General features: G+C 25.9%; 1 protein-coding gene across 1 annotated transcript in view; it reads left to right on the forward strand.

Moving 5' to 3' along the window:
- The window catches only part of LOC100207065 (dynein beta chain, ciliary), a 129,437-nt gene that overhangs the window by 34,508 nt on the left and 78,822 nt on the right, over positions 1-16,107 (forward strand). The window contains exons 8-16 of the mRNA XM_065803627.1: positions 9,656-9,772; positions 9,872-10,137; positions 10,257-10,325; positions 10,406-10,532; positions 11,885-12,149; positions 12,339-12,508; positions 12,628-13,035; positions 14,374-14,628; positions 15,026-15,195. Of these exons, the coding sequence (XP_065659699.1) occupies positions 9,656-9,772; positions 9,872-10,137; positions 10,257-10,325; positions 10,406-10,532; positions 11,885-12,149; positions 12,339-12,508; positions 12,628-13,035; positions 14,374-14,628; positions 15,026-15,195 (1,847 nt within the window). The remainder of the gene's footprint in view (positions 1-9,655; positions 9,773-9,871; positions 10,138-10,256; positions 10,326-10,405; positions 10,533-11,884; positions 12,150-12,338; positions 12,509-12,627; positions 13,036-14,373; positions 14,629-15,025; positions 15,196-16,107) is intronic.

The following is a 16,107-nucleotide window of genomic DNA, read 5'->3' on the forward strand; positions in this document are numbered from 1 at the left end:
AAAATGGTGCATGTGTAGTTCTAGAGAAACATATAGGTAGAAATTTGTTATACTTCGCTTGCAGACACCATGTTCATGAGATCATAGTAGCAGGAGTGTTTGGATCACTATTTGGACCATCATCTGGTCCCAACTTACCTCTTTTCCAGAGATTTCAGCAATATTGGCCCAAAGTTAATCAAGGAAATTTTAAACCTCTGGATGACATTCGAACGAAAATACCCCTGGTGCAAGAACTACAAAATGAAGTGATTGCATTCCTCAAAGAAAACCTGCATGTTAAAATGCCAAGGGATGACTACAAAGAAATCATGGATCTCTGTCTGTTAATACTTGGAAAACTGCCTGATCAAGAAGAGAAAAATTATCATTTCAAGATCCCTGGTGCTTATCACATGGCTCGCTGGATGGCCAAGGTTATTTATTGTTTTAAGATTTATTTATTTCGTGAAGAGTTCAAGTTGACCACAAAAGAGGAAAAAAATCTCTGTGAATTTTGCTTATTTGCTAGTCTGGTTTATGTAAAATCTTGGATATCATGCACAAATGCCAGCGATGCTCCAGTTAATGACTTGTTTCTGTTTCAGCAACTTAAGCAGTTTGCAGTTGTGAATAAAACGATTTCCGAAGCAGCAGTCAAGAACTTTCAAAACCATTTGTGGTACCTTTCACCAGAATTGGTCCCACTAGCTTTGTTTTCAAACAAACTTCAAACGGAAGAGAAGCAAAAAATGATTTCCAACATGAAATTTCACGGTGAGAACTGGTCTGAAAGGTTGATCAAATTAAAGAACATTGAAAGTCTAGAGAAGAAATCTCTGGACATGCTGGTGACATCAGTTTCAGCAAGTGCGTTGCGGTCAATGAAGGTTGATATTGATTTTCTGTTCAACAACGATCCAGCTACCTGGAATGATTCCCCAGAATACCAAGAAGGAAAAAATTTAGTATATTCATTGAAAGTAGTAAATGATGCTGCCGAACGATCTGTGGCTTTAATGTCGATGTTTAATGAATCGATTACAAGGAATGAATCTGAAATGCAGAGGTTAATTCAGGTGGTTGAGGATCACAGAAAGCGAGTGCCAGATGCCAGAAAGTGTACTCTGAAGAGTTATAGTCCTCGCTAGCATTAACATTGCACGAACTATACCATTACGATAATTAAATGTTAATTGCTCATATGTTTTTTTGTTTATAATTCGTATTTTAATCAATGACAAAGAGTCAAAAATCCTAGTGTTTTATTTTGGAAAAATTCTGATATAACAAAAACCGCAGAACTTTAGTCGTATTGCAGTATTTTATTTCATTAATTTCTCTGCTAATAAACCAGTCTAAAGTGGATGTGGATTGTAATTTGTATTCAGAATTTAATATTTAGAGATAATTAAAACTGATCAAATCTGAAAAATCTAATTAACCGGGTTTTAGAAATTTGTGGAACTTTGTTACTTTTTCCATGTTTTTCACATTTTTCGTAAAACTTTATGGTCATTGAGCACCCCCTAAACATCTGATTGGAAAGATTTTGTGCACAGTTAATTACTATGTCAAATGGCACAAAATAAACAACTATGCAATCAAATCTGAAAAAAAATTTTTTTTTTGGACAGCCCTAATGTATATATATATATATATATATATATGTATATATATATGTATATATATATATATATATATATATATGTATATATATATATATGTATATATATATATATGTATATATATATATATGTATGTATGTATATAAATATATATGTATATATATATATATATATATATATATATATATATATATATATATATATATATATATATATATATATATATACATATCGTCCCCTCAGTATTATCTTGTTCTATGTCGCTAAACTATGGTTTTGAAAAAATGGCATTTGAATTTTCAAAAGCCCTAAAAATGTTCAAAATAAACTTTGCACCAAATTTTGTTATTATAAAATTGTCAAGGTCAATATATAATACCCTTATAAACCATTTTTAGAAAATTATTGTGTATTTAGTGTTTAAAAAAATGATTTTTGACTTTTGAGATAGAACAAATTACTTACTTTACAAAATACAAAAATTGTATAATGTTCTATGTCAATTTCTTTGGGTTTTTTTTATTATAGTTTGTCCAAACATGCACAAATGTCTTATTTGGTGAATGTTTTGAATGTATTTCTTACCAAGGACGGATACAAAGATGGGAGTATCCCCCTCCCCCCCCCCCTACCCATCTTAAGAATTATCAATCTTCAAAATATTATTGATAGAAATTAAAAAAAAAAAAAAAATACGAAATATTATTTTGCAACATTTGAATTTTTGGCAAAAAAAAGTTAGTTATATACACATTTAATATATTTATTAGTAAACTAATTTATAAGCATTTTTTACGCTCTTTGCGTGCATCTTATTTTTGTTCAATATGACTTAGATGCTGAGCCCGTTCACAATCATTTAAAGTACCTTCAGCACTTTTGATTTTAAAAAATTTACACTAATTACGCCTATCTTTTTTTCTTTGCCGGAAAGAATTATTGAACTTAGTTAGAAAAATGATCAAATGAAACAGTGGTTTTAGCTGAAAAAATCATTTTTTTTGGGTCATATAACCCCCTCCCCCTTAGGACAATGACCTGGATCCACCCCTGTTTTAGACATTATTTGGTTGTGTTCAAGTAAAACATTTTTTTTTTCATGAAACAATTATATTAAGACATAAAAATAATTAAGAAAAGTACATGGGAGATGCACATGAATTACTAAACACAAAGAGTTGCCATATAATTTCTATCAATCTCAGGCATGTAGGGCATCATTTTTTTAATATCTTCATTCTTTTCTTTTGAAAGTAAGTGGCTTTTTTTGGTCTGAATTGACAGTTTTGGTGCAGTTATGGGATATGCTGTAGATTTTTTTTTTCTTAATGATTGGGCACCTGCAAAAACTGAGGTGAAGCCGTCTGCATGTTTTGTTTTAAATAAAACAGTAAAAGGATGATTGGAATAGTATTTTAATTGCTTTACTTGAGTAAAGGGCACTTTGGTAAAGTTATAGCTTTTAGCTCCAGCTTGAATATTTAAAAAATCAACATCTTTCATCTGCAGGGTATTGAAAGGTTTCTGTTGCCTAACAGACTTTAGTATTCTGATCAGACCCAGTGGACTGTATACCTCAGTTTTTTTTAATTTTTGGTCAATGCTGCTATGAACCGCATCAACCTCTTGAACACAGCCATGTCCGCTTGCAGAAAACTTTTGAGTGATAGATTCAACATCAGTATGAGCATTTAAAAAATGCTTTATTGCCGTGCTCATAATACTGTTTCTATTTTGCGGAACACAAGAATCTGACCATAAAATGAGGTTCTTAAGTTGTGGATGGGTGGTAAGCACAGATTCTAAAATTCGTAGGATTGCAGATGCCAAATCATTTCCGGCCCTGCCAGATTGGCTTTCAGACCAGATACAACAATAAACATCTTTATCTAAAGCAAGATGTGCTGTCATGTTATAAACAGACAGCTTCCTAAGATAAAAGAAGTTGGATATCTCAGCCTTGGGAACTGTTAAAACATTTTGTAAATCAAAACAGAGAACAGGATGTCCTGACTGTCTGTCTTTTTTGCGCTCTTCGCGTGCATCTTCTTTTTGTTCAATATGACTTAGATGCTGAGTCCGTTCACAATCACTTAAAATACCTTCAGCACTTTTGATTTTAAAAATTTCACACTTATCACACCTATCTTTTTTTCTTTGCTGGAAAGAAATATTGAACTCAGTTAAAAAAATTTCAGAGTATAAGTGCTTTTTAGCCGGTTGAAATCGTTTTTGCTGACAAAAGTCTTGGTAAAGCTCATACAGTCGACTAATAGACAATTCAGACTCAAAGTATTTTTTATTTGTATTAGCACGGCAATAGTGCAAGTCTATAACCGGAATACTATATATGTGTTTCCTAACGCCATCTCTTACCGCGTCAGGAATTTTCTTTTTTGTATGTTTACCTTGTTTTCTTGGGGTAGGCGTGTTTGTATCTGTTTGGAAATGTTTATAAAAATATGAAATTCTTTGTTGGCTTATGTCAAGAGTGTTTAAAAAGAAAGGTTTGCAAACTCTGATGGGAATCCCTGCCAGGTGAAAAAAGTAGGCAAATGAGTATTGCCGCCTCAATGAAATTGCAAGTGTTCGTTTAGTTTTTTTCACAATACGTGTTGTATTTTCACTATAAAAGTGTGCTTTGAGGTCATCATTGAGTCCCCAAAATTTGTTAAATAGTAACTCCCGTTGCTCTTGCGGAAAATAAATGTGGCATTTAAATTTACAGTTAGTACAGTCCTTCTCATTATTGATCTCTCTCTTTCTTCTTATCACTTTATTCCTGCTTTTATACTCCTGGCCAGCTTGACGCCTTTTTTTATTGACATTGCATTTCCAGCTATCTGGATTTCTGGTTCTTTTACGTCCAACTTTTTTTTTTGTCGAGAGTTGCTCTATTGGCACAACTATTTCTAAATCCGTATGTAGTAGCTTATTGTGGAAACTTGAATCGACACTGTAGAAATAAAAAGTATAAACTTTAGCTACATTTAAAAACAACATAATATTAAAAAAAAATCAAAAATTAATGACAATTGGAATTTCATAAGCATCGTAATTAGCAGGGTAATATAAGTTATTTTTTTACAGTTAGGAAATATATAATATAAAGAATTTAGTCTTACTTAAAGACTTTGCACAATATATATAGTTATTTAAAGGCACAATATATATAGTTATACATATAGTTATATATATATAGTTATACATATAGATTTATAGTTAGTTAACTACTAGTACTGTGTATGAGAGCTAGTCTTAAGTTATTTTAACCCTTTAATGCACGATATTTATATAATAGTTGATAATGCACGATATAATAGTTGACTATTTTATCGTTAAAAGAACATAAAATGGAATCCAATTATCGGAAAAATAAAATTTTCCTTTTTATTTTCAAATTTTAAAATTACTATAGTAATAGAAACTACTTACGAGTCGGTATTAAGTAATTCAAAGTCAACTGTTTCTTTTGTAACTAAACCAATAAACTTACTTGACGACATTTTGAAAATATCAAAATAAAAAGTCACGTGACTTGCGCTACAACATTGATTTGCAGATTTGGGCATTAGAACATTATAATACTAAAATGTTTTAAAAAAGTGAAATAGAATAAGATAAAACTAACAAAATACGTAAAATTGTAATTAGAACAAAGTCAAATTGAATAAATCTTGACGAAGCAGAGAAGGTAATAATTTATTGATAAGTGGAAATATTGCATTATACTTTTTTAAACAATAAAAATTGGTTTTTGCAAAAAAAAAAATTTGTAGATAGAACAAGATAATACTGAGGGGGCGATATATATATACATATATATATACACTAGGGTGATTCTAAAAACAACTTATTTTGAAAATGTCTTCTGGCACCCCCTTAATGTGTTCTAGATAATAGATAAGTAATAGTGAATTTAAAAAATTTTTGAATAAAAAATATTTTTAGGGGTTGCTACTGACCCTCAAACATTAAATAGATTTTTTAAAAGAAAAAAAGATATACTTTTAAAAAAAAAGTTTTTTAAAATTATATCGTGTTGGGTCTCAAATGAAGCAAAACTTTAAAAAAAATAAAAATTTAAAAAATCATTTCTTAAATAATCATTTTATAAAAAAGCATTAATAAGAAAAATTATAATCAAAAAATATTGTTAAAGCTTCTTTATTTTTTGTTTTTAGTTAAAAAACGTCATTTTTTGTTCACTAAAACCTAAAATAACAACTTAATTATAAAATGCTTCATTTTTTTTTGTTGATAATATTCGGGATCGATTTAATGTTCAAGGGTCCATCGCAACCCCTCAAAATATTTTTCATTGAAAAATTTCTTAAATAATATATATATATATATATATATATATATATATATATATATATATATATATATATATATATATATATTTATATATATATTATTTAAGAATATATATATATATATATTTATATATATATTATTTAAGAATATATATATATATATATATATATATATATATATATATATATATATATATATATATATATATATATATATATATATATATATATATATATATATATACATATTATATGAAGCGCTATTAGACGCTCTCAAAATATATGAAATTGCTGTTTTAGGTTAAAAAAACCCGTTAAAGTAGAAAAAGTGTGTCTAAAGCAGTTTAGTATATTTATACATACATATTTGTATATCTATGTACATATATATGTATATCTATATATGCATATATATACATGTTTATATATATATATATATATATATATACATATATATATACATATGTACATAGATATATATATATATATATATATGTATATATATATATATATATATATATATATATATATATATATATATATATATATATATATATATATATATATATATATATATATATATATATATATATATATATATACTAGAGTGCTATTATATGCACTTTTTCTACTTAAATGTGTTTTTTTTCCAAGCTAAAACAGCAATTTTATATATTTTGTGTGCATCTAATAGTGCTTTCATTATAATAATTAAAAAAAAAAAAATATATATATATCACATAAAACAAATATATAACACATAAAAAAAAAAGGAATTTTACTAATATTTTAGCACACATTTGATTAAAGCCAACATATATACCAATCAAAAGGTTTTCAAGTTTACAATTATGTTTTGAACAAATAATGATTATCTAATTTACATTTTAAAATTGATATACTAATCAACGATTTTTTATAACTTCAAAAATTTGCGGACAAAGGTTTTTTTTTCAAAATAGTTCAAATTTTTCAACAGTATTGACAAATTTATATAAAAACAAAATCACAATAATATTTGTAGAATATACTTTACAAACAAGAATGGCTTGGCTTCTATGAGGCATAGAGTCAACTAAACTAATGCAAATATCATTGAGAATTGATTTCCTTGATTTTATTAAATAAATCAGCATGATTTGTAGGCTTGATTTCTGTCATTTGATGGTCAACATGTTCCCATAGATGTTCAATTGGATCTAAGTCAGGTAATTGGAATGGTCACTTCAATACATTAGCTTTACTCTTTTTAAAAAATTGTAAAGTTGATTTGGCTGTATGTTTGGGATTGTTATCCTGTTTGTATATCCATCCTTGAGACATTTTATCCTTTGCATGAATTAATATAATAGTCTTACATATATCTTTGTACTTTTCTTGATTCATATGTCTATGGAGCGGACCAACTCCATCCTAGATAAAGTATTGTCCAAACCATTACATTATCTCCCCCATGCATGGAGGAGGTAATGTAATGGTAAAATGGTAACCCATTTAAAACTCTTCATTAATGATAAGTTAAATGGGTTACCATTTTCCCAAACTTCATCATCAGGAACATCAAGGTAAGGAAGTCTAAAATTCTGCTTTTTTTGTTGTAAAAATCTTCCATAAAATAGTGAACTATTAAAGTTTTGGGAATTATTTGATTTGAGGAATTTTTTTGGTATATATTTATATATTAGATATATAAATATATACCAAAAATACCTATTATAAAAAGTCTTAATACAGTAAAAAAAATTTTTAATCAGAACTGAAAATCTTGGTTTTCCTTATTTTTGTATTCTTATGACTTGAGTAAACACACTAACAGTCACAAAAATTATCAAAGGCTGAAAGAATTAAGAAAAATTTTAAAAACAGTATAAGCGGTTCCTCTAGTTGCCTCACTTTGAAGCCCCATAAATCAGTCAAATGAAAAATAATTGCTCCATTTTTTTTTTCTACTGAAAGCCCTTTGAATACTTTATGTCCTTATACAATTTTAAAATTTGTGATGTTATTTGTATCATTTTGATGGAAACTGACAGTGCTAAAAATGGTGTGTAAAATTTTGCTTTTTAGTGGGTATGTTTGAGCCTCAAATAGGAACAAAACCTTTGGCACCAAAATCCCAAAAATGGTTCTATTCTAACAAGAACATATAAAACTCAATTTGAGTGTTAGGTCTAAAATTGGCAAACTGCTCATGTTTTACGGAAGGCAGTTGGTATTTAGGATTGTACCTTGTACTAACTGGGTGTCAAACATACCTGATTCCATCTGATCCGAATAGCATAAACTTGCTTTTGTCACTAAAAAGAATTTCTGACCATTGTTGACTACACTACTTTAGATGCTCTGATGCAAATTCCATTAGGGTGTTATGGTTTTTCAAGGAAACTTATGGCTTTTTAGCTGGACATTTCCCAAATAAATTAGTGTGATTTAAACAACGTTTTATAGTAGAAATACTACAATTCATTCCATGGAAATGTCTCATTTGTATGTTTATAATATTATTTTTGCTTATTATCACAAGCTTTTTATCCTGATAATGCATTGTTTTTTATATATAATATATATATATACATACATATATATATACATATACTATATACATATATATACATATATACATATATATATATATATATATATATATATATATACATATATATGTATATATATATATATATATATATATATATATATATATATAAATATACATATGCATAAATAAACTAATTTAAAACATCAGATAATACGAATTCTCTCAATACTAAATAATTTATTTGAAATTTTTGCCAGATTATAGGCACCGGCATCATCAGTTTATAATTACAAAAATTGTGACTGTTAAATAACAAGAATAAAAAGAAAAATTCTAAATTTCGAATTCACCTTTATAACAGCTTCTTTTACTTAAGTATGAAAAAAATAAAGTCCAAAAATTTGTTTTAACATATTGTCCATTGTCCAAATTCATACACCATACATTGGAGAACATTGATGTTTTTGTATCTCTAAGGTTTCACAGACTTTTCTTTCAAATTTTTTATCCTCAACTTTAAATGTTTCTGCCCTATCCCATTCAATATTCATCACAATTCCTTATCACAATTTACTTTAGTTTAATTAATTTTCAGACTTTTTTTTCATACTTAAGTAAAAGAAGCCGTTATAAAGGTGACGTCAAAATTTAAAATTTTTTGTTGTTGTTTAACAGTTACAATTTTTTAAATTAGTTGTTAAATAATAGTTGTTAAATAATTGAAAAACAATAACTAATAATTAACAACCATTGAAATAAAATCTTAAAAAGTTTATTTAGAAGTAAGATTTTAAAATGTTAATTAAATAATCATTTGTTCAAAACATAATTGTTAACTTGAAAATTAAATAGTTTCTTGAGAAATGATAAAAATTAAAACAAAAAATTTCTAGAGAATTTTTTGAAAAAGAATTCTCAAGAATAAACACTATATATATATATATATATATATATATATATATATATATATATATATATATATATATATATATATATATATATATATATATATATATATATTTCTTTTAAATTATTTGCTATAAACTTATTATTAAAATTGATGGATCTACAATGCCTTGTAACTAAGAAGGTGTTTTCTTATTCTTAATTGACTGGATATCAAATGTGTTTTGATAATTGACTGGATATCAAAACCATGTTTAGAAGTTTTATGAGTTTTTTATTTCTCTTAGAATTTCGACAAGGATTATTATAAGTTTCAGTCCATAATTAAGGACTTAGATATTCGTCTTGCTGCTATCATTAATCATGCGTTCAATAATTGTTCCTGTTTAGAAGCCAAGTTCAAAGTAATTTTTTAAATTAACAGTTTTATTTTTATTTACATTATTAAGTACATTTACACAAGGAAAAAAAAAATCAATTTTAAAATTTCTTTTTTTGTTTAGTTAATTGATATTTTTGGATCTCTGTTGGATCGTCCATTGATTGCTAAAAATTTTGAAAGCAAATATGAGGTACTTTTGAAAATGGTTGAAGATGAGCTAGATCAAGCAAAAATTGTTTTCGATAACCAAGTCTTGTTGACAAATAAAAATAAACAAGTTATTGGAAAAAATATGCCATGTATAGCAGGCATATTACGGTGGTGTCAACAATTGCATCTTAGATACCACGTTCCTGTTAATTATTTAAAAATGTCCCTCAATAGAAAGTAAAATTTTTTTTCTTTCTTTATTTAATTGTTTTCTTAATGTTTTTTGTGTTTGTTGTTTGTTTTAATAAGAGTTAATTTTGTATCAGTTTTTCAATTTTATTTTTATTATATTTTAGAATTATGCAAAGTAAAATTGGGAATGTTATTTTGGAAAAGTATGAAGAGATGAATCGTTTTTTAAAAAGGTTATTTACATTTTGCAAGATTTATGTAAATTTATTTAAATTTTATTAAAATGTTTTAACTAAAAAATTTGTTTAACTAGTTATGAGGATAGCATCTACAGTAAATGGACTTCTGGAGTTAATGTTATAGCTGATCAAAATCTAAACAAACCACTCATTATTAGAAATAAAGAAAAAAATCTTATTTATGTTAACTTTGATCCACAGGTATAATTTATATATTTTTTAAATTAATTATAAAATCTTAATAAAATTAATATTCTTGTTTAAATCAATAATAACAACAAAAATAACAATCAAGTGAATTTTGCTCATGTAGTTGGAATAGAAAATGCCATTTTTGTAAGCATACCACTCTGTCCACATACACAATCAGTTATCGCAACCTTTACAGATTATATGTGGAGCAAACCATTTGTTTTGGTTTCTGAATAACATTATAAAGTAATCTTTGTATCTAGCTTGTATAAAAGGTGTAATAGTTCTCCTGCAGTACTTAAATGTATAATTGTAACAAAAATGGTTAGATTGTTAAGACACCCTTGTCTTATAGATATAGATGTCTTATAGATACATTGTCTTATAGATATAGATGTCTTATAGATAAAGAAGCCATATAGGTTTAATTCTTTAAAATATTAAACATGAAAGCACAGACAACACAATATAACTTTCACCAGCTACTGTGTAGCTATTTGAAAACAGTTGATCATTTAAACAACTTTATTCTAAAAATAAACATAACTTAGTGGTAACAATAGACATGACTAAGTATAACATAACTCAGTGCTAAAGACTGGCATAAAATAGCAATACAAAAATGTTTATGTGATACAGAAAAACAAACCTTAAGTTCAAAATCAGCACAACAAAATGGGGTAAAATTGCCTAAATTTTCATTTGCTAAAATTTTTTTTGCAATTTTTTTGATATTTCCATCATTTATTCCATCTTTTCATCATTTGTATATCTTTTTTTAATTTAAATATATATATGCCTTTACATATGAGTTTTATCTTTTTATCTATGCTATGTTCTAAGTTTAATTTTTTTTAGGTTATTGTTTGCTTTATATTTTTTAGATACTCTTTAACAATCAAATTATTCTTTACTATGATTTGTGAATATATTTTTCTCCTCATTTTTGATCTTTGTTCTTTTTAAACATTTGTTTCCTTTTCTTTGTTTGAATTTTTTCCATAAGTATTTCATAGTTCTCTGCAGGCTATGATTGATTAGTTTAGACAACACAGATTTAATGTATGTGAGGCAGGAAAAAAAGTGTAATAAGATAATTGTTACTCAGTAAAAATTATATTATAGGTATAGAAAGATAATAAATAATGTTTTTTTTTTTTTTTAAAAAAAAAAACTAATTTTGAAATTACATTAACTAATAACTAAAGTTGCAGTTAAAATTAAACTTTTTTTTAATGTTGCATGTAATATTTAAAAAACTAATTTTTTTAAATTAGTTTTTTTTTCTTGATTTAGCTAAAGTAAAGAAATGGAAATTTTTTTCAAAATAGTTTTTTTAGTTATAAATAAGTTCATTTTAGCTGGTTGCTGTCCTTAGAGAAGTGAAATATCTTGAAATGACAGAAAATACCGCTCTTGACAGCATTCCTGAATGTGCTTTGGCAGTTTTTGAGCGAAATAATGAGTTCAATAAGTATTGTGCAAACCTTGACTTGATTGTTGCTTGGTACAATAAAGTTTGTTTAACAGTTCTAGATGTTGAATATCCGCTAATAAAAAATCAGCTTGATGTTATAGACCGGCAATTAAAAGAAGCTGAAGACAAGCTAAACTGGAATAGTCAAGGTAAAAACCATTTTTATCTATTTACAGTTTAAAACATAATAAATGGTTTATCAACACTTTTTCATTTAATTGATTTTATTTTCTTAGGATTTAGATAAAAATAATATCTAATGTTGTTGCAAAATCATTCAAATTAATATAGCAGTTATAGATAAATGTTTATATAATACTAAAATATTTATTTTTTAGGGATATGGGAATATATTGATCAATCTCGAGATATGGTTCATCAGCTAGAGCAAAACGTTCAGTCAGCAAAATCTAATGTTGCCGTAATAAAAACATTAATGAATAAATGGAGTCTTGCTCCACTTTATGATAGAAAAGACGGAAAAAAAGATGGACTTTTATATATTGAAGTATATTTTATTCATTGAATAGTCCTTATATTATACTTTTAAAGTTTAACTAATATATTATATATTAAAGTGTTTTTTTCTTTAAATATCATGTTTTATTATATTTTCATTTATTATAGGATAAACCTCTTGTATTAAAAAAACGTTATGACTTTATCAAAGAAACCGGAGATCAAATATTTAAATTAGTTTTAGAAAATAAAATTGCTTTTTCAGCTGATGCAGAATCTGAAATTTGGAAATCTTATATTGAATATTTAGATGATATGGTAGTTGAAGGTTTTTTAAAAGCTATTCATTGTTCGTTACAATTCATTCTCACTAGCACAGATGCAAAACTAGTTCAATTTCCTTTATTTGAATCCAGGCTGGAGTTACAAGCACCCGATTTAGTTTTTGTACCTCCTTTAGATTTTAATTGTAAAGGATGTTTTTTTACAATTGTTGAAGAGATTTTGTCTGATATTTACTCCCAGGCAAGTCTCATAAATCGTCTTGCATCGCATTATGATCAACCAAATTATCAGGTTTATTTAAAATATATTTTGTTACTAAAATAGTTTTAAAGTATTAACAGTTAAAAGTAATGATTAAGAGCAACTGTTTTTTTTTCTTTTTCAGCATATTTATTATGTTAAGTTATTATGTTAAGTTATGCTAATTTATGCTTAATAATTCTTAAAGACTTTAAATCAATAATTTAATAAATAAAAATTCTAAAAGCTAAAGTGTTTTTTTTTTTGACACTTTAAATTTCTAAGTTTAGCTGAAAATCAAAATTTGAAAAATGCAAATGCTACAAATTTAAATGCTAAAATTTTAAATAAAGTTATGTGGTTAGTATTTAATGGTATAAAACCATGAAAATTGTTCAGGGAACTTACTTGTTTCATAAATAAACACTAAAAAAAAAGAAGTTTTTAAACATGCCAAAAGGAATTATATCAACAAAGAACACATCAGTCCTAATTTGTCTTTCTGAGAACCAAAACTTTTGCTTTTATTTTTATTTTTTAAAAAAAAATTGTTTTCTGTTTATTTGTTAATCTTTATCATTATTTAATTTATGTATCTTTTTATTGTATTATATTATAACTTGTAAAGTAGTAAAAACAAATTAATGCTATTTTAAAAAGAGAAATTGGATTTTAGGATAATAATTTGTTTAAATTGAAATAAAATTTAATCATTTTTTTTATCTAAGATAGTTTTGAACAAGTAAAATTACTTTGAAAATGTTTTTTAAACATCACGCTGCACTCTCCTTATGACCTTTAGAGTATGTGATAGATTATATATTTTAAGGATAGAATATATATGATAAGGATAAAGTATATGGCAGAGTGTAATATAAAGAAAAATTGTTGTTATTAAATCACTAGCATTTAATAAAAAACAAGCTTATTTGGCTTTAATTTTGAAAAAAAATAAAAAAATAAAAATTTATAAAATACGAAAGAATTTCTTCACTCAAAAAACATTTTGATATCTCATATTTTTTTATAATCATTTTTTTCCACATTTTTTTCTGTAAGGAGTCATATAAATCAAGTAATGTTTTAAAGTTAACATTTTATTACAAAATATTTTTGAATACATCTAACAATAATTTCAAGTTGGCAAAAATTTCTTTGGGAAAATTGGTTTGGGAAGCATGAATATATTAGAAAATATATGAGACCAAGCATTGCTGTAACATTTAGACTATTCACTGGAAACAATAATGAAATAAGGAAACATTAATAACTTATGGTTTTTTTACTTATTGTTTACTTTTTGTTCTTGTTTTATTCTTGTTATTTTTTGTGTTTTTATACTTTGTATTTTTGTTCCTGTTATACCTATTTATCTTTATTTTTACAAAGTATGACATTGAAGTACTTGAGGAACTTTCAGAGATGAGAACAGAAATTCTTGAACATGTTTCAAATGTAATGAACAAAGCATGTGATTATCGCAATTCTTTTCATTGTTATGAATATTTATGGACTGATGAGCGCAATGAGTTTATGAATCAATTTTTAAAATATGGTCGCACATTGACACTTGAAGAGTTAGAGAGGCATGGGGAAGGTGAGATTCCTGAAAGTTCTCCAACATTGCAGCAGTTTAAAGAACAAGTAAGTCCTATAAGTTGTTGTTCAGGTTGTTTGTCTTTAATTTTAGTATAGTTTAAAAAGACTTTAACTTTAAAAGACTTCTTTACTTATATTGTACATAATTTTTAATAATGTTTCTAAGCAATATTTTTTCAAAGTCTAGTTTTTGTACATGTTTTTGTGCAAGTCATAAGTTTTAAGTCTAAAATATTGTCTCTGTTTTTCTATTAGTTTAGGTTTTTATTTGTTTTTAAACATAATATCAATTAAAAAACTTAAAAAATGGTTGAAAACCACTTTAATTCCAAATTTTCATGCCTATTTTTGAAACAAAATTATTATTATTTGGTTATGTTTTATAATGTCATATTAATATTAACATTTATGTAGTTTTTCTAGTATTAGTTTTTATTTTTAGATTGGTATTTATGAAAGGTTGTATGCTGAAATTGAGGAAATCAATGGAATAGTTATTTTTGATGGATGGTTTCGCGTTGATGTAAAACCTTTTAAACAGGCTTTGTTAAATATAGTAAAGAGATGGAGTTTTATGTTTAAACAGTATCTGATTGATCATGTCCAAAATAGGTTAGTATTAAATATTTTTTATGAAACATTGCTTAATAATAATATTTACATAATATTATTATGTAAATATTATTATTATAATTGTGGTTATTAAATAACCACATTTTAGAAATGCTATTCTGTTATTCATTTTTTATGATATATATGTGGTAATAAATTTATATATTTTTTAACTGTATTCACCTCCCAAAAACGGTGGTTGAACTTGGAATTTTTTTTTACAGAGCAAGTGCTTTGCTTTGTATATATATGTATATGTATGTGTGTGTGTATATATATATATATATATATATATATATATATATATATATATATATATATATATATATATATATATATATATATATATATATATATATATATATTTATATATATATATATATATATATATATATATATATATATATATATATATATATATATATATATATATATATATATATAAATACACAGTATCGGACAAAACGAGTGCAACCAAATAATGCTAATTTAGTTTCTTTATATAAAAGTGCTGCATTTTTTCAATTTAGAGAAATAACTATGTAACTGTTTAGAGACAAAGTTCTTCAAGTTTTATTCATCACAAAGTTCATTATTTATACACGAAAATTAATAAATTAATCAAAAGTATTAAAAAAAGTTGATTTCCTTCCGGACAAAACAAGTGCAACTCGACAAAATGTTGACCAAGCTGTATTTCGCTATCAATATTTCGTGGCGAATCCTTTGTTGTTGATCACAGCCTTGCATCTTCGAGGCATAGATTCAATCAGGTGATCAATGAAACTTTGTGGAATCGCTGCCCAGGCCTTTTGGATTTGTTCAAACAGTTGATCCTTATTACGAACACCTTCACTATTAATTCTGCGGTTGATGATCTCCCACAGGTTCTCGATAGGGTTGAGATCTGAA

Source organism: Hydra vulgaris, chromosome 08 (genome assembly GCF_038396675.1).
Source record: "Hydra vulgaris chromosome 08, alternate assembly HydraT2T_AEP".
Lineage (NCBI taxonomy): Eukaryota > Metazoa > Cnidaria > Hydrozoa > Anthoathecata > Hydridae > Hydra > Hydra vulgaris.